This window comes from Bubalus bubalis, chromosome 16 (genome assembly GCF_019923935.1).
Source record: "Bubalus bubalis isolate 160015118507 breed Murrah chromosome 16, NDDB_SH_1, whole genome shotgun sequence".
NCBI lineage: Eukaryota > Metazoa > Chordata > Mammalia > Artiodactyla > Bovidae > Bubalus > Bubalus bubalis.
Genome location: NC_059172.1, coordinates 41865658 through 41893159, shown reverse-complemented (window position 1 = coordinate 41893159; position 27502 = coordinate 41865658). Strand labels below are relative to the sequence as shown.

Here is a 27502-nt window from a genome sequence, read left to right as displayed (position 1 = left end):
GGCCTTCTTTGGAGGACAGGACGCTTCCTGGAGGCATCTCCCACCTCCTGTGCCATCTTAGTACTGGGAGAAAATAATGTCTTCAGAAATCACCGGCCCAAGCCAAGAGAGAGCTCCCCTCTGACCCAGTGCAAGCTTCTTTCTGTGTTAATTGACAGCAGCCCTTTGCACGGATGAATGGATCCCAACCACCTCCAGCAGATTGAGTGCTGGAGCTCAAACAGCTCATAACTGTCAGATAAAAAACAAGAAGGTTTTAAGAGAATGTGAGATGTATTAGCTGTTGCCCTCTCTTTTGGAATAGAAATGACATCTGTTTGTATTAAAACAATCATTCCAGTTAAGCATAGACCCATGGGTCCCATGGTGAGATTTGGAGAGAAATGACTTTTGACTTAATTAGAACCAATTGGCTAAGGTTTTAGGGGCACAATACAGAGCAGTATTGGATCCTGGAGAAGTCGAATGAAAGCTTTTTGTACTCATGTTAAAAGAGTGCCACTTCCAGTATTAGAAAATGTCTTGTCAGTGGAGAATCAATGAGAACAAAATCCCTACTCTTAAAAATGTTTTAGAGTTACATTGCACAAATGCAAAAAACCATCACATGAATACATACCTATTTAGTTCAGTTCAGTAGCTCAGTCGTGTCTGACTCTTTGCAACCCAATGGACTGCAGCATGCCAGGCTTCCCTCTCCATCACCAACTCCCAGAGCTTGCTCAAACTGATGTTCATCGAGTTGGTGATGCCATTCAACCATCTCATCCTCTGTTGTCCCCTTCTTCTCCTGCCTTCAATCTTTCCCAGCATCAGGGTCTTTTCTAATGAGTCAATTCTTTGCATCAGGTGGCCAAAGTATTGGCGCTTCAGCTTCAGCATCATCCTTCCAATGAATATTCAGGACTGATTTCCTTTAGGATGGACTGGTTGGATCTCCTTGCAGTCCAAGGGACTCTCAAGAGTCTTCTCCAACACCACAGTGCAAAAGCATCAATTCTTCGGTGCTCAGCTTTCTTTATGGTCCAATTCTCACATCCATACATGACTACTGGAAAAACCGTAGCTTTGACTATATGGACCTTTGTCAGTAAAGTAATGTCTCTGCTTTTTAATATGCTGTCTAGGTTGGTCATAGCTTTTCTTCCAAGGAGCAAGCATCTTTTAATTTCATGGCTGCAGATACCATCTGCAGTGATTTTGGAGCCCAAGAAAATAAAGTCTCTTACTGAACCCCATGAACAGTATGAATAAGAAAAAAAGATATGACATACCTATTAATGTTGTGCAAACCAGGGAGAGGTTTTGAGAATACTCTTGGGTGTGATAACAGTTCCTGCAGAGTGCTAGGATGTGGCAGAGTCCTAAAGAATTGGTATTGAGAAGAGGCATGATGCTGGCAAACCACACAGATGTCTGCTTTGCTGCGACCCCATCAGTTAGATAGATGCATGCTAAACCATCGAGGAAAATAACTCCCTTCCCACCATATTTACCATAAGATCAGGCCTAATGAAAATTACAGTTTACCTGGGAAGGATTTTACAGCAGCTCAAGGAAACCACATGTATGAGGTCTCTCTCTCTGTTCTTTCTGCTGTTGACCTCTGAGCCTGCTGAGGGAGGGCCCAGGAACTAACTGAAGGTGGTCACATAAGAGAGGTCCCTGGGCAGGTGTCCACGGGGTGACGCCAAAATACAGAAGTAATCACAGTCACCTCCAGAGTGTGGATTTGGTGGGGGTAGAGAGGAGGGTTGAAATTTTCTGAAAATCATCTTCGAGAATATATGAAAAGGAGGACTTCCCTGGTTAAGACTGTGCTCCAAATGCAGGGGGCTTGGGTTCAATCCCCGGTTAGGGACCTACGATCCCACACACCACAGAGCATGGTGCTCCCCTGCCCCCCAAAAAGAATATGTGAAAAGGTTGAGAATCTTCACCTGTCTATCTGCAGATTTTTGTAGAGAGATTCTCCTTTTCTGTTTGCATTCTTGATCAGCATGGGTAACAGCATGGCAGAGACAAGATTTCCTGGGGTCCACAGGTTCTGATTCCACACCCAACAGAGAGCTCCTAGTGGTACTTCTTTTTTTTAATTTTTTGATCACACCACGTGGGATCTTAGTTCCCTGACCAGAGATTGAGCCCAGGCCCTCTGCAGTGAAAGCATGGAGTCCTAACCACTGGACTGCGAGGGAATTCCCTTCTGGTGGGTACTTTCTTCTAAGTGTATTGAGTAGGCTCCTATCTCTTTTGGAGAATTGAAACATCCTATGTTTTGGGTGACATAAGAAAATTTTCATATCTCTGTTAACTGGCTTGATATGAATGACATATTCTTGTAAAATGTGGGGCTGATGGGCACCGAGGCAGGCAGGTTTGTGGCCTGCCTGCCAGCCCCTCCAGACACTCCAGGGCTCTGGATTCTGGTGCAACCTGGTCATTGGCTGCATGCCGCTGTTTTGCAGAGGGTCTGAGCTGCATGAATAAGAATCACGGCTGTAGTCACATCTGCAAGGAGGCCCCGAAGGGCAGTGTTGCCTGCGAGTGCAGGCCAGGCTTTGAGCTGGCCAAGAACCAGAGAGACTGCATCTGTAAGTACAGACTGGTACCCCACCCCTCCCTGCACCCTGGGAACCATGAGCCATCCTACCCCAGAGGTTGTCTTGTGCAGCCCAGCATCAGAAACATCAGGGAAGGCAGCTGGCATGAGATACAGAGACTAGTCTCCTGTAGGGAAGGAAAATGATGTTTCTAAAGGGACCAGTCAGAAGGAGCTCACACTCAGGAGTGAGGAATGTGAATGCTGGGGGACAGGTCTCCCTCTTTCCATGGAGTAAAATAAAATTTCCTCATTTGGCAACTCTTTGATACCCACTTCCTGCTTCTTGTACAAGCTTCACCGACCTCCTTTCTCCAAACACCAAACTTCTTGCTTTTGGAAGATAGTTCCCATTCTTTCATGCCTTCAAGGCTTTTCCAAGTCTTCCTCCCTTCCTGGCTTGGTGAATTCTCACCCAATATTTATTTACTTATTTTTGGCTGTGCTGGGTCTTTGTTGCTGCATGTGGGCTTTCTCTAGTTGTGACGAGCAGAGGCTAACTCTTCTTTGTGGTGCTCGGGCTTCTCACTGCAGAGGCTTCTCTTGTTACAGAGCACTGGGCTCCAGGGTGCACGGCCTTCAATAGTTGCAGCACCATGTGGGATCTTCCCAGACCAGGCATCGAACTTGTGTCCCCTACATTGGCAGGTGGATTCTTATCCACTGTACCACCAGAAAAGTCCTCACTCAATTTTTAATATCCTGCCTAACTTCTAATAATGATAAAGATAATAGGTACTTTGGGAGGGCATTTATTATGTGCAAAGGCTTATCTAAAGAGGTACCATATTCCATTTAATTCTTACAGGCATCACCTTATGAGCCAAGTTGAGAAAATTGTGGAGAAGGTAAAGCTATAAGGTCACAGAGGGAGCAAGAGGCAAATGTAGGATTCACACATAGATCTAGCCTGACTGTAAGGCTTGTGCTCCTAATCACCATGCTACACGACCTCAGAGGCAGTCCCCGATGGCCTCAGACAAGGCCGCCAGTTGGTATTTTGCCTCCCGCAGTGTTGTTTATTCCTCAATTATAGCACGTGGCTCTGTGGGTTGAATTCTATGTTTATGTGTTTTTCCCCCAGCCATGAACCTCTCCAAGTCAGGGATTTTGTCTTACTTTTGCCTCTTGGTCTTGTCCTGGATGTGTTCAATACACATTTATATAATGGATGAGTCAGTACATGGTGTACACAGTCCAGATGCAGCTGCCTCGGGATGAAGAAACACAATAATAGCTCCGATGGATAACAGGAAACGACCACCATTAAAGGTGTTTCTAAACCACTATTTATGCCAGAGGAAACACTGAGGGTTTCCTTTTAGGAACTCTTCCCAAAGTCATTGGGCTTCCGTGGTGGTTCAGCTGGTAAAGAACCTGCCTGCTAATGCAGGAGACACAAGAGATGTGGGTTCCCTCCCTGGAGGAGGAAATGGCAACCCACTCCAATATTCTTGCTTGGAAAATTCCATAGACGAGCCTGGTGGGCTGCAGTCCGTGGGGTCTCAAAGAGTTGAACATGACTGAGTGAACATGCACCTTTATTACATTTTGGGGTTTCTCAGGTGGGTGAAGAATCTGCTTGCAAATGCAGGAGATGCAGGAGTCACGGATTCGATCCCTGGGTCAGGAAGATGCCCTGGAGAAGGGCATGGCAACCCGCTCTGGTATTCTTGCCTGGAGAATCCCTTGGACAGAGGAGCCTGGCGGGCTACAGTCCATAGGGTTGAAAAGAGTTGGACACGACTGAAGTGACTGAGCATGCACGCAGCATGCCCAAAGTCATGGACCTTCTAGAAGATGCCTGCAGTTTGCTAGGGTTGGTTGTTTACAGTGAGTAGACCTCCGTGGTTAAGAGATGGAGAGACAGGGATTTCCAGTGGTAGAAGCCACTGGACAGGCGGTCCAGTGGCTGAAACTCCACACTCCTAATGCAGGGGGCCCAGGTTTGATTCCTGGTTGGGGAACTAGATCCCACATGCCACTACTAAGACCTGGTGCAGCCAAATAAATAAATATTTTTTAAAAAATAGAGACAGACAGTTTTGCTGGTGAGACTTCTGTCTGATACCTCCATCACAAAGCAGAGCACGGCCTCATAGCCTGACAATCTAGGCTTATGCCACCATCACCATCAGCAGGTTCTGACAGCCTCATAAGCCCCTAAAAGTGGGACTGGCTACAGCTATCTTCAAAAAGAAGGCCCAGGTCTCTGCAGGAGACTCACCTGTGGATGAGATTCAGCATTTTACAGCCTTTCAGGAGCCAGTAGACTAACTGAGAGTTTATTTGTAAAGATTTAAAATGTTTTAAAGATATCATTGCTCAAATAATACCATAAGATTATATTCAGATAATATTATAAAACTTAAAATAATTAAAAAACCCCAGAATTTCACCACATAATCCAGCTGTTTTGCTTTTCTCATATTCCTATTTAGTTGTTGATATGCATATGCAATTATTACACAGCTATAATCACAGAACATTTTCTTTCTCACAGCACAAATTTAGTTCTTTTAAATTAAAAAATTAAAAATGACTGTATAAGAATTTAAACAGTCCAAAGAAACATATAACCTTCCCCCCTTCCCATTTCCTTTGCCAGAGGTAACCACTGTTCAGTTTGATGAATAGATAGTTTTGTGGTTGGCTTTCTTCCCCTCCTTGGCTTGTTATCAATGTGTTCATACACAGTCTTTGTAATTATTGGTTAATGTTGCATTAACTGTGCGCGAAGAGTCATCATTTCCTCTGATTACCCTCCCTTCTAACTAATCAGATGTAATCTGATGAGAGAAATCCTAACATATACGTATAAATTAAATACCATCTGTTCCAGACATAAAACGCGATAGCATTTCCAAATGTCCCAGTACTTCTTCTGATAGAGCAGAGCACTAGTTTAGAATCCTTTGGTATCATTTCCTTTAAATGGTGAAAATCTCCCTTCACCTTCACATCTCTGTCTTCCTATGTAGTGTTGCTCAGATCTGTCATTCAGCATTTCTACAAGTCTTATTGTGACTGTTTGCTCACATAGACAGGGATATGGACTGAGTCAAGGGTCTTTTACACACAGTCCCTCGTACATGCTAGGTGCCTGAAGACCTCCTGAATGAGAATCAGAGCTCTTCCGGAGGAAACACAGCCCCAGGTGTGGACATCTCAGTGTGTGATGTGTCGATTCATTCTCTTAGTGACCTGTAACCATGGAAACGGTGGATGCCAGCACTCCTGTGAAGACACCGCTGAAGGCCCAGAGTGTAGCTGCCATCCTCGGTACAAGATGCACTCGGATGGGAGGAGCTGCCTCGGTGAATGGTGACCCCAACGCTGGTTTAGGGTCTCCCCTAGCCTGCTCACCACTAACCCAACCCTAACCCAACCCTAACTATTAATAGCGTTTAGAACCAGAGGTAGGGTGTTGCCAGTGCACATGCCCTCAAGCGGGTTCCATGCTGCTTCACATGGGGCAGGGGCAGTACTCCAGACCTGGAATGGGGGCCCTGTTCTCCCTGTGAGAACTTGGAGAGCCCTTGTTCCTTTCCTGGACTAGGCTGCTCCCGGAGCTGATATTCTGGAGATGGGTCACCTCCCAGGAGAGCTGTTCATGATGACAGGGTGGCCTTTGCCATCAGCAGAAGCCAGAGTTGCATGCTTATGGCTGGATGCCTGCCCTGTCCATCGTGATGTGTCCTTTGCTAGCTCCATTTTAGAGGTTCCCCGATCCAAGATTCTTTTTGTCCTGAACTAGGGGTTCTGAAGTGAATCTGAAGCTTGCATTCCCCAGGGTCTGTGGTCAGTACAATATAATAAAAAAAACCTCTTTCCCGTATTTAATGTCTATTAAGGCTCTGTGGCCATGTAACACAGAGCCTCATTGCAACATGTTTTTGTTGAGCAAAGAGTCACATTTCTCACATTGTTCTCGTGTCTGGGATTTCCAAGGAAGTGGTTGTGCTGGGGACGAACAATCTGACTCATTCAGAGAACTGTGCTCTTTGCGTCTCTTGCAGAGCGAGAGGACATTGCCCTGGAGGTGATGGAGAGCAACGCCACATCCGTGACGGATGGGGATAAACGGGTGAAACGGCGGCTGCTCATGGGTAGGCGCCTCACACACACCCCCAAGCCCAGCTGCTGCATTGTCCCTTTCTGTCCCCAACTTACGGCCTCAGGACTGAACCTGGGGCCATGTGCCCCAGACCAGTTGGACCGGAGTCAGCAGCTCCTGTCCAGCTGAGGTGTGTCGGTTCTCCACTCACTGCTGTTGCTAAGTCACCATCCAGGACCCCTGGTCCAGTGGGAAGAACATTGGTTCAGCTGTCAGCGTAGCTGGTTAGCATCTGAAACTTGCCAGACTTGGGACTTGGAAAAACTGTGTCCTGGCCTTCCTCTAAAATGGATGTAATACAGTTGATCTCTTCGGGCTATCAGGAAGCTCAGCTAAGACAATAATATGCCAAAGTGCTCAGAGTCCACTGCCTGGGACTTAGTGGGTGGTCAGTACATGTCAGATCCCCTCCACCCTGAGTAACTATGAAGAGAGAGGCATTTTGGGCAGCCCCTGCTTAGCATGGCACTTTGGCTGGGTGTTTGTCCACTGAGTCTTCTAGTTCAGACTCAGCCATGTTAATGGCAGGAGAGATGAATGGAGAAGAGCGGCACTTGGCTGAGGGACACAGGGACGTCTGCCAGCAGGCCCGCTGGAGCTGGAGGCCACAGACAGCAGACACTCAGCCTTGGCTGTGGGGCGAGAATCAAGCAGCTCCTTTGATGTTATTATTCTGGAGAAAGCTTGGCTTGACCTAAATGAAACTGATCTTTGGATGGCTTCTGGATGTAACGGTCAGGTAAGATATTAAGCAGCCATTGGTTACCAGGCAGGTGACATTTCTGAGCTCTTTTCTGCTCTGCCCTATTAAAATTATTATTTTTAATTGCCTTAGAACAGTATGTATGAATAATATGAAAACCTTAAAGAGTTAATTAGTACTTAATAGTACTTATAATGAAATAGATCATTTCCTTGTCTTATAACTTGCCATTTGCCAGTGGCCACAATTTTTAATTCTCCTGGTTGTTTCTTCTTTTCCTGACTTACCCTCCCCCATATTTCTGAAAAGGAAAGTGTATATAGTTATTTCTTGATGTCGGGTGTTTTTTTTTTCCCTGCACCACAGGGTTCATGGGATCTTAGTTCCCTGACCAGTGATTGAACTTGCATCCTAGGCAATGAGAGCACAAAGTCTTAAGCACTAGACTGCCAGGGAATTCCCCTGATGCATCAGTTTTAAATAGTAGTTTTTGACTTCCTACCACAGAGGATTAAGTTGTTAAGCTCCCTTTGACCCCTCCCCCAATACACACACAGACTCCCTCATACCCTTAATATGTTGTTATTCAGTCACTAAGTTGTGTCCGACTCTTGCAACCCAATAGACTATAGCATGCCAGGTTCCTCGTCCATGGGATTCTCCAGGCAAGAATACTGGAGTGGGTTGCCATTTCCTTCTCCAGGGGATCTTCCCAACCCAGGAATCGAACCCAGGTCTCCTGCATTAGGGCAGATTCTCTACCAACTGAGCTGTGAGGGAAGCTAGTTTTCTTAGTACCTCTTACCATTTTTTTTCCCCCAAATTTCTGGCAGACCTCTAAAACCCTTTACAATGACAGCAGATAACTTGCCAATTCCATTTTTTACAAAAAAGTCCCTTCTGAGGATTCCACCCTGCTCCAGTGGGGCCTCACTCCTGGGCCAGTTGCATATCTGTCATCTTGGCCTTTCCTGGAGCACCCACTTGGAAATTCCCTTCCCCATGCTCCTGCTTTGCTGGATCCCATGGCTTCTGTTTTGTTAGTTTGCAAGGGTAGATAGAGATTTTTTGAAAAACTCTGCACACTTGAAAATGCCTTTATAGTTTACCTTCCCCCTTTCTTAAGAATTTGGCTTAGAAGAGTTCAAAGTTGGGAAGAATATTTCGTCAGAGTTTTGAATAATGCCCTGTTGTTTTGAACATTCAGTGTTCTTTCCAGAAGTCTAATTCTTGATTCTTTGTGTGAAACCTATAAGAGCTTCTCTCTGGGTGTTTTCAGGGTCTTAACGTTGTCCCTGGCGATCTGAAATTTCGCGACAGTGTCCCCCACTGAAGGATTTGTCTCACCTGTTATACTGAGCACTCAGTAGGCCTTTTCAAGAAGGACATTCGCATCCCTAGGTTCCAAAATGTGAATTCCCCAGTGGCTCAGAGGATAAAGCATCTGCCTGCCATGTGGGAAACCAGGGTTCGATTCCTGGGTTGGGAAGATCCCCTGGAGAAGGAAATGGCAACCCACTCCAGTATTCTTGCCTGGAGAATCCCATGGACAGAGGAGCCTGGCTGGCTACAGGCCACGGGGTCGCAAAGAGTCGGACACGACTGAGCGAGTTCAAAGAGTCAAAGAAAGAGGTTCCAAGAAATTTTCTTTTATTTTTCTTTCAATAATTTTCTTTACTTTTCTCAGTCTTTCTGAAACTCCTATTAGTTGACTATTGTAACTCCTGGTTTGCTCCTCAAATTTACTTCTTTTTTCTCTTCTTGATATTTACTTCCTAGGACATCCTTCATTTCCCCCCCAAACTTTCTATAGGGTTCTTTTTATATTTCAGCCTTCATATTTTAATTTTTCAAGAACTTTACTTTGGTATTTTGTTGTTGGAACTTGTTCTTATTTCATGGATGGTTTTCTTACCTCCCTGAGGAAATTAATGATAAGATTTTCTAACTTCTCTGTTGTTCCCCTTTATTAGCTTTGTTTTCCCCAGATTCCTTTTCCCATGTTTGTTTGACTTGGTGTATTATTTCATACTAGAGGCTTTCCTGAAATGTCTGGTGATCCTCAGCTGACTTTTCATATTTAAAAGTGGAATATTGAAAAGCTACTTGGATAATCTGTCAACTGGTGGGCTTTATGCAATTCATGGGGTCGCAAAGAGTCGGACACGACTGAGCCACTGAACTGAACTGAATGCTTGGTGGACTAGGCAGTGGCTTAGTCATTTCATCTGGAGATCTTCAAATGCCAGTATCTGCAAGTCTTTTACTTGGGCAGGTCAGTTTAACTGGAGAGGAATCCTTCAGTCTCCTGCTGGGGTTATTTAGGCTTGGCTGCCAGCATCCCAGGAAATAGGGAGACAGAGGATGAAAGTGAGAGATCGCTCTTTTCACAGTATAGACTTTCACCCAACAGCATCTCCCCTTCCTTCCTCTGCTATTTCTGGCACCCATGAGTCCAGGGTTTCTCTGGTCTGACTTTTTCAGAGACTATATTAATCTGCTTTAGCCTGAATAGGGATGAACTATGGGCTATGGAATTAAGATGGCCATCTGGGGGCTTATTTGTTATACGGACTCTCAAATCAGTCTTCATATTTTAACTCCATCCTTACCTCTGCCTCTCGAGTAACTTTAGTGTTTCCAATTCCCCAGCCCCTCTGGGATTCTGTGGCTCACATGAGCTGACCAATTGTTGGCATCTCTCTGCAGACTGCCAAGGTTTAACTGCTAGTTAGCATTCCTCCATTGATATGCCACTTCCAGAAGATTTGACATCTTTCATCTATTATTTTCTATTTTATTTGTCCTTAAGGATTTACACTTAAAATTTTATTTACTCTCTTTTTAGTGAGGTTTGGAGAGGAAACAGAGATTAAACATACTTGTTCTATCCGTCATATTTAATCAGAACTAAGTTTGTCCTCCAAGACTTCAAAAAGAGGTAGTTTTGGGTGTAAAGTCAGTTTCTGGTAGCTAAATGCTAACAGTTGAATGAATGTTGAATGCGTTTGTGTATTACTTGGAATTAATGCAGAGCTAAAAGGTTAGATACGATTTCGTAACTGCAGCTGAGTTTTCACATAGCCATAACGGGTCTTTCTCCTTCCAAGGAAAGGTAAACTTCTAATTTGAGTTACTGGGCAGTTGCCGAGGAAGTCATTGGTCTGCAGGAAGAGAAGGGCTGGGATGGGTGATATTTCCCCTTTCTCACTTTGCCCATAGCACACAGTGAACAGAGAAGGTTCAGGTTAAAGGAAGGAACATCCCCCTTGGCTCTGTTCCGCATTCGCATCTAGCCTGCTGGAAGAGGTTGTCATACTCAGCCTCTTTAGTGTCTTCACTAAAGAACATTTGGTTCTTTAGTGTCTTCACACCTGCCAGGAACTTTTAGTGTTTTCACATCTGCCAGTAGAGAGGAAAGCAGGTTGGCAAGGGCGTCTGTCCCCCTGTCATCCTGTCAGGTTTCCTGGGGAGATGTCACTTATTTATTTGGCTGCTCTGGATCTTGGTTGTGGCATGTGAGGTCTTTTATTTGCAGCACATATGATTAGCTGCAGCATGTGGGATCTAGTTCCCCAACCAGGGATTGAACCTGGGTCCCCTGCATTGGGAGCGCAGAGTCTTAGCCACCGGACCACTAGGGAAGTCCCGATGTCACTTATGCAGATAGGGGATGGGGAGGAGCTGCACTTGCTCTTCCTCTAACTCACTTGTGGGTGGCAGAGACTTGGGGTATGGCTGTGAGTACCCCACACACTCCCTGATGTTCATGAATTTTTGTCAAGTATTACCACTGCACGGATGTCCCTTTCCTCCCAGCTGTGTCAGCACTTCTCTTCGAAGCTAACTGCCTCTTTCTTACCTCCTTGGCAGAAACGTGTGCTGTCAACAATGGAGGCTGTGACCGCACCTGCAAGGATACTTCAACAGGGGTTCATTGCAGTTGTCCCGTTGGCTTCACGCTCCAGATGGACGGAAAGACCTGTAAAGGTAGCCTGGGCCTCTCCATGCAGCTCACCTGGGGGAGTAAAGGCAGTTCTCCCCCTCCACGCCTCCTGAGCGACTCCAGATTTGCTTATGATTCATATTGATCAAAAGGAAGCGTTTCTTCCCTAGGCTAGTAGAAGGTTATAATTGAGGAAGCTTAATTAGAACCGACTTAATTACAGTAACTGTAGAGAAGGTCAGCTTCTACAGGCACAATCCATTTCAGGCAGTGGCCTTATTAGAAAAAAGCAGTTGTTCACGGAAACATTCATTTCCAGGAGATAATATCATCCTATCATAAATAACAGCCAAGATTGTTATCCAGAGAACTTAATGAATGTACCATCAACATATGGTAATGAATAGAGACCCCAGTGACTTAGTATTTCATGGGCAAGAGTACAAAGGCGTCGTTCTTTAATGTAATTTTAAAAAAGTAGATAAACAGTTACCAGATGAAACAGAAAATATAAGATTGATCAAGTATCAGAAATCATTTAAAAGCATTGAGGCTATTTAATCGTTATGTAATTTGCCAAAACAAATATTCTAGTTCCTTATAGTTTAAATCGTTAAACTGGAATGGGAAGTATAGGAAAGGAAGCCATCTCATCTTGAGAGACCAGTGCAGGCATGAGGGAGTAATAGGGCATCCCCATTTTCCCTCCGTTTGTTTCCTTAATTCCGGTTAAGAGAAGGGCAGCCTAAGTCCGAATTCTCCAGGGTATGAGGCACTTGTCTTTCAAAACGGGTTAAGCCAGGCAAGAGAAGGTGTGTAAGATGGAAAACATCGGTAAACATCCTTAAATGCTTTTATGGGTCTCTTTCTGTTTCAGAGAATAACGAAGCACACACGATAGCACTTCAGGGATTTGTGGCTAACAAGGCAAGTACCGCTGTCTGATTTGCCGATGCTTGCCTGTTACAGATATTGACGAGTGCCAGACGCGCAACGGAGGGTGTGATCATTTCTGCAGAAACACCGTGGGCAGTTTTGACTGCAGCTGCAAAAAGGGATTTAAATTATTAACAGATGAGAAGTCTTGCCAAGGTATGTGCTGAAACATAGCTGTGCCCTGCAGTGCCCACTGGTTGGATTGGAGAAGATGAAACCTCACCCGGGCCGAGACCGGCTCGCTGGGCTTCTCAAATGGAGTCGTTAATCCAGCCTCCAGCCTGTGCTTCACTTTTTTCATCTGTTAGGTAAAATACAAACATAAGTTAGCTCACAGGTATATTTTGGAAGTTCAGTTGTTGATGATTAGAGAACACCTCAAAGAACCTATGTGGTGTGATTACAGCCCAGAGCGTGCTGCTAGAAATGGATCGCAGAATGCAGGCAGGGTTGTGTTAGGGTTGAGATGAAGAATACGTTCCCTTTTCTAAAACTTCCTTGAGTGTTATGGATTTCCTAACAAAATTTGGTGCAAAACGATGTTGATTTAATTAACATATCTTTTCTCAGCAAAAAGTTGGGGTCAACTAATTGGTCCCTTTCTTATAGGCCTTGTTTGAATGACCAGCCTTTGGTGTTGCGGCAAGGGTAGGGGATGAGGGAGGGAGAGGACTGAGTGGAGGAGAGGCTGGGCAGTCCTTGGGCAGGATGTCAAATCCCTTCTCAGACACATTCTTCCCACATAAGGGATATCTTAAGGGAACTTCTCTGGGTAGCTGTTATTGATATTAATAATTGTTTTGGACAGCGATAAGCTGTTTTGGGTTGAGGGGGCATCATTTATATTTCCAGATGAGCACCTTTTATGCCCTATTGACATGCAAAAAGAAACCCACAGGAAAGATGTGCTGGCATTATTCCTGTTTCATTTCTGAGAATAAGAACAGCCTAACTTATTTGGTTAGAAGTCCCACAGTTAAATCAAAATCAGAAAAAAAAAATCTGATTTCACTTCAGATAATAAAGATGCAACATTACTTTTAAAAAATCTTACAGTCTTAAAATCTTAAGTTTCTCTCTTGGTTTTTTCCTTCTTGATACATAATTTGTCAGACTCTTCATATATAGCCCCCTTTAAAGTCAGCGAGTTCATTTTAGATAACTACTGCGTGATTTTCTTCTGTTTGACTTGGAAAGAAAATTTACTGTTCCATATGATGTTTCATAATGTATAGAGCAAGAAATACTATTTAAGCTGTGTAAACACATTAAAAAGGAATTAGAAAAGTGATTTCATTATTTTTGGCAAAGCAAGAGCCCTTTGTGAGCAGCCAAAGTTAGCTACCGAACAAACCCACATTCTCAGTAACTGGCTGATATTAATAACAGAATTCATAGAATGACATCAATTGCTACAGAGCAAATAGACTTTTTCTCATTTTTCACTGGTCAGTCTTGGTAGAACAAATATTTGCACAGAACAAACTTACTGAAGAAATTTCCAGGACTTCTGGGAAAAAGTGGATGAAGAGATTTTGTAAGATTTTGCCCTTTTTTATTTCATGTTTTTCATTCCTCCAATTCCTTCCAAATGTTTGTTTTTTATTAACGAAATTTCTCATGGCACAGTTGGTGTTGAAAAAGGGATCTAGCAATGGTCTAGTTGGCTTGCACTGAGTCCTGCCCTGGTCCTGGTCTATCCATCTGGGGACACAAGTCATAACTGTTAAAATCTTCCCAAGAGTTGAGGAAGTGAAACACTGAAATTCCAGCATACGGGAAAGATGTGAGAACAGACCAGGGAAGAAGAGATGATTAGATCGATGAAGGCAGCCTCCTGAGGCTAGTTTCCATGACCTCAACTGAAGCCAAGGAGGCTTCCATGCTGAACCAGGAAGGGAGGGGTCTCCTGGGACTGAAACAGGAGGGAGGAACAAAGCCAAAGGATTGGCCAAAAGGATCTAGTTTGGTGCTTAAGCACCACATTTCAGGGTCTGCAATAGAAAATTACTGAGGATGTTAATGTTAATGATTTTTTTTTTTTTTTTTTTTTTAGTGCAGAGGGCATTAAAGCTCAAGATCAACTGGTCTCCTAGGGCCAGAAGACAAATTCTGGCTAGACCCAAAAGAGATATCTCCAGCTCAAGTGTTTTCTCTTTTTAATTGAATATAGCTTATAACATTACTATGGCTCTTTTACCAATTAGTAATAGAATAGTAATAACGCACAGTTCAGTTCAGTTCAGTCACTTAGTCGTGTCCGACTCTTTGCGACCCCATGAATCGCAGCACTCCAGGTCTCCCTGTCCATCACCAACTCCCAGAGTTCACTCAAACTCATGTTCATCGAGTCGGTGATACCATCCAGCCATCTCATCCTCTGTCATCCCCTTCTCCTCCTGCCCCCAATCCCTCCCAGCATCAGAGTCTTTTCCAATGAGTCAACTCTTCGCATGAGGTGGCCAAAGTATTGGAGTTTCAGCTTTAGCATCAGTCCTTCCAATGAACACCCAGGACTGATCTCCTTTAGAATGGACTGGTTGGATCTCCTTGCAGTCCAAGGGACTCTCAAGAGTCTTCTCCAACACCACAGTTCAAAAGCATCAATTCTTCGGTGGTCAGCTTTCTTCACAGTCCAACTCTCACATCCATACATGACCACTGGAAAAACCATAGCCTTGACAAGATGGACCTTTGTTGACAAAGTAATGTCTCTGCTTTTCAATATGCTATCTAGGTTGGTCATAACTTTCCTTCCAAGGAGTAAGTGTCTTTTAATTTCATGGCTGCAATCACCATCTGCAGTGATTTTGGAGCCCCCCAAAATAAAGTCTGACACTGTTTCCACTGTTTCCCCATCTATTTCCCATGAAGTGATGGGACCAGAAGCCATGATCTTAGTTTTCTGAATGTTGAGCTTTAAGCCAACTTTTTCACTCTCCTCTTTCACTTTTCATCAAGAGGCTTTTTAGTTCCTCTTCACCTTCTGCCATAAGGGTGGTGTCATTTGCATATCTGAGGTTATTGATATTTCTCCCAGCAATCTTGATTCCAGCTTGTGCTTCTTCCAGCCCAGCATTTCTCATGATGTACTCTGCATATAAGTTAAATAAACAGGGTGACAATATGTAGCCTTGACGTACTCCTTTTCCTATTTGGAACCAGTCTGTTGTTCCATGTCCAGTTCTAGCTGTTGCTTCCTGACCTGCATATAGGTTTCTCAAGAGGCAGGTCAGGTGGTCTGGTATTCCCATCTCTCTCAGAATTTTCCACAGTTTATTGTGATACACACAGTCAAAGGCTTTGGCGCACAGGCAGCACCTTAATAGTTTACAACCATTTTTAGGTATGTTAGGGCTTCCCTGATGGCTCAGATGGTAAAGAATTTGCCTGCAGTGAGGGGGACCAGGGTTTGATCCCTGGGTGGGGAAGATCCCCTGGAGGAGGGTATGGCAACCCACTCCAGTATTCTTGCCTGGAGATTTCCATGGATAGAGGAACCTAGTGGGCTACAGTCCATGCGATCACAAAGAGCTGGACACGACTGAGTGACTTTCACTTCTCTTTCACTTTTAGGTATGTTATTTCACTTGACTTCATTTCAGTATCTTGAATTGCTCAGCCCTGCAAATAAGCATGGGTGAGAGAGACCCACTGAGCTTTTTAGTTTGCAATAGCACTTGGAAATAAGGGTCCTGGCTGTGAATATACTTATTGTGAGTTGCTCAACACTTTAATACAAGTGAGCAGGGAGAGCTGATAGATAATTCTTTGCTCTGTTTTTTGTTTTTTTTTTGTTATCGGTCAGCAACTAGTGTTCTTATAAGCGTGTTTTTCTCTCTGCTTGTCCCTCAGAGTCAGTTTCAGCTCCCCTCTCCCTTTGACAATTACAGATGTGGATGAATGCTCTCTGGATAGGACCTGTGACCACAGCTGCATCAACCACCCGGGCAGCTTCACATGTGCTTGCAACGAAGGGTACACCCTCTATGGCTTTACCCACTGCGGAGGTGAGCAGAGTCCCTCTAGAGTCACATGAGGCTGGGCCTTACTCCTAAGGTTTCCTGAGATCAGGGCCAATTTTTCTAGCTTGGGAACTGAACTGGACATACCAGTCACTTAACAGTAGTAGGGAGTCGCTCAGTTCAAGGTAAGCATCTGCTATGGGAAATCTTCTCACATTGATGCCTTTAATTCATCAAGTGTGAGATGGAGCAGAGAGAAGAGCCGAGTTCTTTCAGTGGTGAATGCTTTATGGACTTTATTGATGCTGTTGTACTCAGAGAATGGAGGGTCTCTCAGGAGCTGATGTACTGTCTGCTGGAACTTCCCAACAGATAGTAAAGTCACAGTCCTCAGAGAGGCTTGGCGGTGCACCAACTGATTCCACAGTCTTACTGCGCATAGGGGCTGGCTGTGGGGCTTGGTTTGAGCTCTTTGAGCTGGTCTTTGTGTAGGTCTCTCATCTGGAAGTGGGACCACAGACCCTATCTCTCTGCTCTGAGCCCTTGAAGCAACATCTTCTGATGTCTCATGATCTTACAGCCAAGTCGACTATAGCCCAAGTCAGATTTGGTGTCACTCTGCGCCCTCTAATCATCAGATGCATTTAGCAATCTTTGAGAATGCAGATTCTGATTCTGATTCTAAATGGCTAGACTTCCAAGGTGATTTTGGGGATCTGAGGATATGGGAACCACTGGTCTAAGTATTTCCTACCCGATCCTTGTGTCCTATGTCCTTAGGAAGAATGGATAGTAGTGATTTGTCATAAATAGTGTTGTTTCTCTTCCCCTTTTCAAAACATACCCGTCATGGCTGAAGACATACTCTCAAGTCCATCAAGAAAGTTCAAGGAAATGTTTCCTGAATGTGAATATGTATCTGTGTGTTAGTTGGAGTCACCTTCCAACTTAGACTCAGTCTCAGGTTGATGGGGATTAGTGCACATCATTTTTCTTTTTTAATGCCAAAATTTTGACAGCATAACTGCTTTATTTTTTACAATTTTATTGTTTATTTATTTAGCTGCATTAGGTCTTCGTTGTAGCACACAGACTCTCTAGTTGTGGCACATGGGCATTTTTTTTTAATCTATACCCTAAGTTTATAAACTATCAAGTGGAGAATCCTCATTCTCTCTATCTCCCTTGGGATGTAACTCAGGAAGACAGTGGAGTTTTAACTTAGGGGCCTGTGCTGTGGCTAAGTTGGACCCTGAGAGTAGAGTGTGACCCTTTCTCAATGTGCTCGTTGGGGCAACTGTTTGGTCAAGAATGGAACTTGAGATCATCCTGGTGAGGTTCCTGCCAGGAAATCCACTGAATGGGGAGGGGGTCAGCTGGTTCCAAGTGCACGCTCTGAAGGCAATCAGCACGTCCCCTTAGTGAGTTTCAGTCACATGACTCCCCTCCTGCTTCTTCCTTGATGGAGGGATACTGTCAGCCTGGTCAGCGACAGACGGCTGTGACAGGAGAGTGTTTTACTTCCCAGACACCAACGAGTGCAGCATCAACAACGGAGGCTGTCAGCAGGTCTGTGTGAACACTGTGGGCAGCTACGAATGCCACTGCCACTCTGGGTACAAGCTCCACTGGAATAAAAAGGACTGTGTGGGTAAGAGTCCCCGAGGCTCAGGCTCAGTGCAGCCCAGCAGTTCTCGCCACACCCCCTGGACCCGGCGTGTGCCGGCCAGTCCTCTACTGAACTCTCTCGCCCTCAGCTGCAGCAGCCCATCTTTAAATAGTTTAAAAACAGGAGATACTTTGCAGGCTCTTTGGTGTTTCCTTCTGTGCTTCAGCGTAGGTTGGAACTCACTTCTGTTTGCTTTTCCATATGAAAAGAATAGCAAACCAGACGCTCCTTTACCCTGGGGGGTGGTGGGGAATAAGCGAGTGTCTGTGTTTTGGGCTGGGCATCAGCGCTGCCTTCTTCGCTCGGGTCTGTGGTGTGTGGGAGTCAGCTGGCCTGGTCTCACCAGGAAGTGTCCTTCTCTCTCTGTAAGTGTCTGCATTTTGTCCTGTCTAGAAGTGAAGGGGGGCCTGCCCACTAGCCTGTCACCCCCCGTGTCCCTGCAGTGCGGTAAGAGTGGTGGAGGAGACAGGTGCTTCCTCAGATGTCACTCTGGCATTCACCTCTCTCCAGGTGAGTGGGTCCCAGGCCCGGGGCCAGGCCCTCCTGGCTCGAGGTGTTAGAAGCCCTCACAGGTCTTCCAAGTATTTGACCAGCTGCTCCCTGACCCCTGGAGGCCTGTGCTCTGAGACCCTGTGTTCTGGGGGTTTTTCTAGTGGTTCACGTGGAGCGGGGGGAGGGAGGGACTCGAGCTTCTGGCAGGAGAGCCTGTAATCTCGCCCACATGCTGACAACCCACCTTCTGTCTGTCAGGACTGCAAGAGGCCTATTCTGTAACCTGCGGCTCTTCCTCTCCTCTCAGGAACAAACTGCAAAAATCAAATGACTCCGCTTTCGGGGGTAATTACCAAATCTGCGTGTTGTCTCTGGGGCTCACTGTGTTCGATGGGCTTCATTTGTGGGGTGCTGTTCTTGGGTGTTGACTTTGTTTTCTTTTCTCCTAATCTCTCTGATGCCACGAGCATGTTACAGGATGTTCTTGCCTGCAGCCTCGGTGCCTGTGATCTGACTCACCACATAGCAGACACTTACTGAGTGTCCACTCTGTCAGGAGGCTCTGTGCAGCCCTGGTGGGTCATCATATTGGGCAGAGGGCCATGTAGCTCCGGGGCCAGGAGACTCGGGTCTCCCCAGCTCCAGGTACCATAAAGCCCCTCAGAGGCCCAGCAGGAAAAAACAGGTACTTGGGGTGCATGGCATTGGTGGAGACATGAGCATGACAGGGGAGCAAGGATCCTGTCAAGAGAAAGAAGCCCAAACCCTTCTCGGTTTATCAAAAGACAAAGAGTAACCTTTAAAGCTCTTCAGAGGCCTTGTTCTTCCAGATTTAGATGGGTTTGTGATGACGTCATGAGAATATCTAAATAAGGAAATGGTTCTAGATGTCCATACTATGCGTTTAAGCAAAGATAGAGGCTCAAAGCATGATAATAACAGCTTGTGTGAATTGATGGAGCAGTTAAAACATATGTGAGCTGATTTATTATAATCCACACGATAGCCCTCTGGGGCTATTTTATTGTTATTTTTATTAACCAGATGAAGAAACTGAGGTTTAGAGAGGTGAAGTAGCATATCCAAAGTGAGTCAGATGGGACACTAGCGGAGCCAGAATTTTGACCAGGCAGCCTGGATCCAGAGTCTTGGGCATTGCCCTTCACTGCTCCTCTTGTGCGATGCTTACGCCCAGTCAGAGGGGACACTATGGTCTGTTTCACTTAGAGATTAAGGCCACCCTAATGGGCAAGCAAATTGTTAACAGTTATTCAGTTCTTACTACGTACCAGACAGTAGGCTAAACATTTTTTGTTGTTGTTGTTTTGCGTTACCTCCTTTAGTTCTCGTAACAGCTTCAGTAGTGTAGGGACTGTCTGTTTTGTGGATGAGGACACTGAGGCTTAGGGAGACTGAGTAACCTGCTCAAGTTCTCATCACAAATCGAAGGGCTGGAATGGGAATCCTGGTCATTGGCTCCAGAGTCCAACACAAGGTTAAGACTGTGGAAGGAGAGCAGAACGTTCTACGTGAGGCCCTCAGAGCAGGCCCTTTGCTCCCTCGCAGACCCTGAGAGTCCTGGCCGTGTTTAGTGATGCTGTCTTTGTCTGGAATGGTGGCTCCCTCAGCCCTGCCCTCCCAGGACGGGCTTGTTGAGGAGAACCTGCCTGTCCATTTTTCTCCACTGTCTTGTCCAAATGTGAACTGGGGGATTCTGGCCTTCCTTCTTGGAAAGGCACAGAAACGACCTCATTTTTCATCTCACTGCTGAGGCTGTTTTTGGCCCTTCCTTTGTTATGTTTGAGCGCTGGATTCATCTTAGATGAAGGGACAAGTGTAACTCTTAGGAGGCTCCTGGTGCCGTTCATCCCAGGGTCATGGGTGCCCCCGGATCCCAGTCTTCCTTGGTCTCAGAGTAAGAGAGGGGCTCAGGGTATGCTTCCAGCAATGGACAACTTGCCATGACCCGCTGGGATTTTCATTCCTTTGCCTCCAGAGGTAACCTCTCTCACTTGTTTCTTTCTGAAGATGTCGCCACCGTCAGGACAAGTGTAACCTTTAAGCTAAATGAAGGCAAATGTAGTTTGAAAAAGGCTGAGCTGTTTCCTGAGGGTCTGCGACCAGTCCTCCCAGGTATGGAATCAGATGGCTGGTGCAGGAAGTGTGTCTGCATGCCGGGGAAGGGATCTGTAGCCAGCGGAGCCCTTCAGATGGGATCCTACGGTTCAGACTCTCTATGCACTCTCTTCTCAAGAGGAAGAAGACCCCTGCCTGGCAGCTCCATATGCCCCTGGGGTTACACATTAGGACTTCCTTTGCAGGGTACAGAGGGTGAACCTCTGGGGAAATCTGTGAGTTAATAGCAATCAATATGGGCTTAAGATGCATTAGTAACTTGTGATCATATTGGGTTAAAATTTCTAGATCTTAGAGTTTGCTTAAAATATAATCCAAAGAAATGAAAAAAGGTTTGGCTCAGAAAGGATCATCTTTGGTGAACAAAAATATCATATCCAGCTTTTCTGCTGGATCTCATCTTTGGAGGCAGTGATGCCATTGGCTTCAGCAGAACAAATACTTTCCAAGTAGACCTGGCTTTATGGAAAGAGCAGATTCCAACATTCCTCTTTCTCCCCTAGCTCACATTTCCAGTATTAGTTCATAGAATAATTTTAGAGAATAAAAGAAAAATCACGATTCATGTATTAGGGAGGGTTCTTTCCCTAGTCTACCCTCAAATAAATCATACAAACAAATAAAAGCATAGTCACTCTAGTCACATCTGGCTGCCTATTTTAAGTAACTAACCAAGATTAATTTGGGCACCTCCATTTGATGGAATTGGAGAAGGAAATGGCAACCCATTCCAATATCCTTGCCTGGGAAATCCCACAGACAGAGGAGGCTGGGCACTACAGCCCATGAGGTAGCAAAGAGTTGGACACAACTTATCAACTAAGCAGCAACATTTTATTGAATATTACACAGCTATTAATTATGGGTTTTCTTGATGGAATATTATGCAGCTGTTAATTATGGGTTTTCAAAGAATGTTTAATGACATTAGAAAATGTTATAATAAAGATGAAAAAAAGAGTCACATTTTGTATATCTAATACAACCTAAACTGTGCAAAAAAAAAAAGCATAAGTAGAAGAAAAACAAAGAAAACTCACCATGTCCATATTAGTAGGTTAAATCTAGGTGGAAGGATGTTGAGTGATTTTAATTTTTTTGCTGAATTTTCCAAATTCCCCAATAGTGAGCATTTATACTTTTAATCAGAGGGTGAAAGCATTATTTAAAGATAGATTTGGTCTTTAGTTCATTTAGTGGTATTATACTAATGTTAATTTCTTAGTTTTGATAAAGATACATGTAAATATAAGATGTTAACATTAGAGAACACTGGATGAAGAGATGTGAGAACTCTGAATACCCTCTCAGAAACTTTCCTATACATCTAAGCTTACTTCAAAATAAAAAAATTTTTAAATAGATATGGGAAAATAGAAAGTGAAAGAGGTTCAAAATGAACATCTATTCAGTTTGAGATTTGAAGTGAGCCTTTTGAGAGGTAAGATGGATCTTTAGGGAAAAACTAATTTGCCTTCTCCTTCCTTTGACCCTGATGCCCTGCTGATTTGAACATCCTTATAATGTTAAGAGAAGAACATGATACAGATAATTCATCAGTTCAGTTGAGATTAGTTCATTGTGCGGATAGTATGTGGATCTGCTCTTTGGTTCTGGTTAACAATCATTAGTCAAAAGATTCACTGGAAGTCATGGAATGAGGAGTGAGGGTCAGAAACGAGCATGTCCAAAGCCCCGCCTTACATAACACCTTCACTCCCGTCCTGTGTGCCTTCATGACTGCTTGGATCTGTTGATTCTTTGTGCCATTTATTGCTCCTGGTTATTTCAAAATGAGTCGTCACTGTTGATGTGCTTTCCAGCTTTCCCTTTGATTGGAATTACTCCAAGGTCAATTTGCCTGAAAGCAGGAGTTAATTTCCTTTCTACTCCCATGCTCGTTCTGTACTTGAAGACTTAGCCCCTGCTTGAGGCATCATAGTTCAGCTTTAAAGAAATGAACCCTGAGAACATTAATGCACCTTAGCAAACCACCAGTCAGGAAGGCAAGACAACCTTTGGTTCCCGTCTTCCACATGTGTGGCTGGTCATTCAGAAACATCCAGCATCTGTTTATGAAAATCAGTTTTGAGAGCTAAATGGTAAAGTTACATAGGAGGCAGTACTGGCTCTTCAAGATTATAATGTCATCGTGCTCCAGGCTGAGGGCTTGCAGTGTCTTGGCATCTGGAGTTAATCATCTGGTCCCCGGAGAGCTGTTCTAATGAAATGTTTACAGAGTTTGAGCGAATGTTCAGCCGAGTGCTTTGCCAGGATTTGGCTTCCGATAATTTTGTTTCTCCATACAGAGAAGCACAGCTCAGTAAAAGAGAGTTTCCGCTACGCAAACCTTACATGCAGCTCTGGCAAGCAAGTCCCAGGAGGCCCTGGCCGACCGAACGCCCCTAAGGAAATGTTTATCACTGTTGAGTTTGAGCTTGAAACTAACCAAAAGGAGGTGACAGGTTGGTTTGAAAATAGTCTCTGGTGCCAGGTTTCTTACAGCTTTCTCCTGTTTCTTTGCCTTTCGCTCTTCATCATTCTTGTGGGGGGAAATTGTACATTCACTTAAGTATCTCCTGTTTTTTTTGGTTTGTTTGTTTACCCCCAAACTACACTGAATTTGTTTGGAACCTGATGATTTTATCTGCCTCATCAAAACTCAAAGCTACCATTTTGGCCAACAAATTTCTGTTTGAATCAAATGCTGCCCAGCCTGCTAGGTGCCCAGCTCCATGTCTCTCCCCACGCTGTCTGCAGGGGGCTGTGAGTGTTGGTAGGCCCTGTAGTTGGTCTAGACATAGTCCAGCAGATACGTACAGCAGCCTGAACTCCCCTCCACTGCACTCTCTGGTTTCTACAGTGTCTTGTGATCTCAGTTGCCTGGTAAAGCGAACAGAGAAGCGGCTCCGGAAGGCCGTCCGCACTCTCCGGAAGGCTGCCCACAGGGAGCAGCTGCACCTCCAGCTCTCAGGTGTGAACCTTGAAGTGGCTAAAAAGTCTCCCCGAACATCTGAACGCCAGATAGAGTCCTGTGCAATGGGCCAGGACCATGGAGGAAACCAGTGTGGTGAGTGGCCTGCTAGCCGGGACATTTTTAATAGAACTCTCTTGAGCTCCAAACACACTAAAGGTATCCATAAGCAAGTCTGGCCCATCCTTTCTCCCCAGGCTCCTTCCAGAGAACACCCAGGATCCCCACCCTCATTTGAGATCTTTACTTGGTACTGCCCTTGCCTACTGGATCAGGAGCCCCTGAACACAAGGAGTAGTGCCTGGCACTTAGTAAATGTCAGTTGAGTTGAGGGATGGGATGGAAGAGGCAGGGCTGATGAGAAGAGAGAGGGTTGTCCTTTAAGGGTCTGAGGGACCGTGGTCTTCAAAGCGCTGTGGTTCCCCCAGCTGGGGCAAGACTGCAAATATAAGGCGTCACTGAGCCTTCTTGACACTCCACTCTCAACAATTCCCCTATCATCTCCCTATGGTTTGACCCATGATGGCAGTTAACAAACTCTTGTCCATAATTTTGTGGAGGGGAGAGGCTAGAGATCCTCAGCTGCCTTATGAGATCCCTGAACTATGGCCCAAGCTTCTGATGAAGTTCCAGGCAAGAGGAATCTGGGCAGGAGGTTCCAAGGTGGTCAGTCTTGAGGTGTGTTTGTTGTGAGAGATTGTTCTGGGCAATTATTGGAGACTCTACTGAAGGAGTCTTAGATGAGGGAAAAGTAGGGTCTCACTTTATAGTAATGTAATGATTTGAGGCTTCACCTGTGACAGTCATAACACTAAGCACTTTATCTGCATTACCTCATTCAATCCTTATAGTCATCTGACCAGGCAGTATTATTATCTGCATTTTACAGAAGAGCAAACTGGAGTTCAGAGGGGTAAGTGTTCTTGCTTAAGGTCACATGGATGGTCCTACTCCAAACCCTGTGCTCTGGTCCCAAAGAAAGGTGAATTTCAATAAGCAGACCCCTCCAGAGTAAAGTGATGTCCTTTCTAAAGTGTCATTAGAGGAACAAGGCCTGAGAAATGAAGCTTGAGCTAAGGAGTAATAAATCAGTGTTTCAAAAGAAGCAAAGCTAAGTCCAGAGGCACTTGTTCAGAAAAGTTGTCAGCAATAGCTCCACATCCCTATTCTGTTGCTTTGCCAAAACATACTGGAAATCATGTGTAAAATCAAGCGGTAACTGTCTACCAGGGGGCTGTTCTCAAATAGTTGTAACTCTCATTCCAGCTGACTCATTTGAAAAAAAAAAAAAAAAAAAAAAGATTAAAAACAACCCAGCTGGTTGATTTGTTCTCACTTAAAATTCGAAGAGTTCCAGTTTTCATACCAAAATGGTGATGAGAATTGGCTGTTGCTGCCCTGGTTTCCAGGGTGAGCTGCAGAAACTGTCAGGGACAGGCAGGTCTGTCCTGCTTCTGGCCTCTCAGAGCTGTATTGTACCCCTCATCCCCCAAGTGCTGTCCTGGAGGTAGAGGCCCTGCAAGCTCGCCAGGGAGCTTTTATGGCCAATTAAGAGTTCAGAAAAAGCTAATGTCAAGGGCCTTGGGGAACAACTCCCAGTGAGAGTATTATTAATACTACTATGGGCATGCTTCTGGGGAATAAAGAGCTCACAGTGAGGATCAGGAGTTACTTAACAGAGGCCTCGTGACTGTGGCCACTTGTGGAAGACACACAGTACGAGGTCAGTGTGGCTGTTGTGTGTGTGAATGTGTCCTGAGGTGCTTGTCATGCCGAGTTGGGTTGGATTTGCTTCTACAAGAGGCCACGTGTCTTGTCTCAAGAGCTCCCTCTAGCACTGGATGAATTCTGTAGCCCGCAAGGAACTACAGGTTCACCCTGTCTGAGAGCAGTCTTGACAATTTTACAAATGTCAAGGAACACAACCCAAGGAACTACCAGTGAAGCTTTCCTCCTGCTGGAGGGAGGAAGTGGGTATAAAGAAGGGTCAGTTGAGTTAGCTGGAAAGGCTTTTTACTCAGCAGACTCCTGGCAACAGCAAACCATGGTGTGTGTGTATGTGTCTGTCTTATATTCCTGGTCGATTAACGCAGTTGTGTCCGACTGTTTGCAACCCCATGGACTGTAACCCACCAGGCTCCTCTGTCCCTGGAATTCTCCAGGCAAGAATACTGGAGTGGGTAACCATTCCCTTCTCCAGGGGATCTTCCCGATCCAGGGATCAAACCCACAGACCCACATCTCCTGCATTGCAGGCAGATTCTTTACCATCTGAGCCACCAGAGAAGTCCCGCATTAATGGTGTTAGAACCTCATAAAGACCAGGCTTACTGGTATATTTTGAACTCTGATAGCACATGCAATGAAGACAAACGGAGGATAATTCTTTTGGGGAATTATTTTATATTTCTGGGACTTCTTTGGTAGCTCAGATGGTAAAGAATCTGCCTGCAGTGCAGGAGACCTGGGTTTAATCCCTGGGTCAGGAAGAGCCCCTAGAGAAGGGAATGGCTACCCACTGCAGTATTCTTGCCTAGAGAATGCCATGGACAGAGGAGCCTGGTGAGCTACTGTCCATTTATGTTTCTAGAAAAGAGCCCAAAGAGTGTTTTGAGTCACCTAGAAGGAGAGATGGGACCGTTATGTTTTTCCTTTAAAATACTTTTTATTTGGTTTTTAATTACCTAAAAGTGGTACATGTGTCAAATGATATAGAAATGTACACAGGATGGAAATTTTCCAGTCAGCTTCTAACCCCACTCCCCAGAAATAATCACTGTCAATAGTTTGCTGTGGATTTTTCTACATCTGTTTCTATGCAGATATAAAAATGAAATTTTATTTATTCATTCAACGAATATTTATTGGGCACCAAATGTGTGCCAGGCACTATTCTAGGTGCTGGAATCCAGCAATGAGACAAAAAAGAGCAAAAATCTCAGCCCTTGCCGAGTTTAGAGTTCTAGAAGAGGGAGACAGACCACAAACCAATAAAGAAGAAAGTATATCCTGTAGCAAATGGTGTTGAGGGAGTGAAGAACAGGTAAGCAAGGAAATGCAATAGAAAATGCCGAGGTAGGACTTCCCTGGTGATCCAGTGGTTAAGACTCCACACTTGCAATGCAGGGGGCTCAGGTTTGATCCCTGGTCATGCCACGCAGCACAGCCATAAAATAAAAATAAATAAATAAAAAGAAAATGCCAGGGAACGGGGAGGGGTGGGGAGGAAGGTACTCTGCAAAATGCAGACTATTCTCAGGGGCTGTGGTCATTGAAAAGTGATATTTGGGGAGAGATGTGAAGGGTGGGAGGCACCGGCAGTGAGGACTTCTAGGGGAAGAGCCCCAGGTAAAGGAAACAGCGAGACTAAAACCCCGAGGCACCGAGGAGAAGGCCGGGGGTGATGGGAGCTGGGGAAAGGAGGGTGGAGGAAGAAAGTCAGAGCAGAGGCACAGGGCCAGAGCATGTGGGGAGTGGAAACAGTGGTGAGGACTCTGAATCTGAGTAAGAGAAAAACCTGAGAAGGGGTTTTAGCAGAGCGATAACAAGGTTCTGACTTATGTTTGAAAAGGATAACTTTGGCTGCTGTATTAAAAACAGGCTGAAGGTTTGTGTGTGATAAAACAGTAAAAAATATATCAATGCAATTTTAATGTACTGCATATTGTTTTTAACTACAGAGTAGATCATGGCCACCTTCCCATGCTAACAGAGGAGCTGTCGTACTTCTTTTAAAGCTTCCTGGTCTACGTTTGTTTTAAGACACCAGTATTATTAGCCATACTCCTGAGGGTGACATTTAATCAAGCTATTCCTAATTTTTCTATTACCAACAATGCTGCAATAAATATTCTTTTTGTGCACAGACCAATATTTCTGGAAGATAGACTTGTAGATGTTTAATTGCAGGTCAAAGGACGTACATGCTTTAAACTGAATAGATACTGCTCATTCAACCTCCA

At 44.9% G+C, this 27502-nt stretch overlaps 1 protein-coding gene across 7 annotated transcripts in view; it reads left to right on the top strand.

Moving 5' to 3' along the window:
* SCUBE2 (signal peptide, CUB domain and EGF like domain containing 2) overlaps positions 1 to 27502 on the top strand; it is a 68179-nt gene that overhangs the window by 16596 nt on the left and 24081 nt on the right. For 3 of the 7 annotated variants that reach the window (XM_025266625.3, XM_006051589.4, XM_025266623.3), the window contains 12 exons: positions 2469 to 2594; positions 5803 to 5919; positions 6622 to 6711; positions 11296 to 11412; positions 12338 to 12460; positions 16198 to 16314; positions 17798 to 17920; positions 18332 to 18448; positions 18689 to 18775; positions 20459 to 20563; positions 22876 to 23031; positions 23430 to 23636. In XM_025266625.3, coding sequence (XP_025122410.1) covers positions 2469 to 2594; positions 5803 to 5919; positions 6622 to 6711; positions 11296 to 11412; positions 12338 to 12460; positions 16198 to 16314; positions 17798 to 17920; positions 18332 to 18448; positions 18689 to 18775; positions 20459 to 20563; positions 22876 to 23031; positions 23430 to 23636 — 1485 coding nt within the window. The remainder of the gene's footprint in view (positions 1 to 2468; positions 2595 to 5802; positions 5920 to 6621; positions 6712 to 11295; positions 11413 to 12337; positions 12461 to 16197; positions 16315 to 17797; positions 17921 to 18331; positions 18449 to 18688; positions 18776 to 20458; positions 20564 to 22875; positions 23032 to 23429; positions 23637 to 27502) is intronic. The other 4 variants (XM_025266624.3, XM_025266622.3, XM_044929493.2 and 1 more) reach the window with 4 other exon arrangements.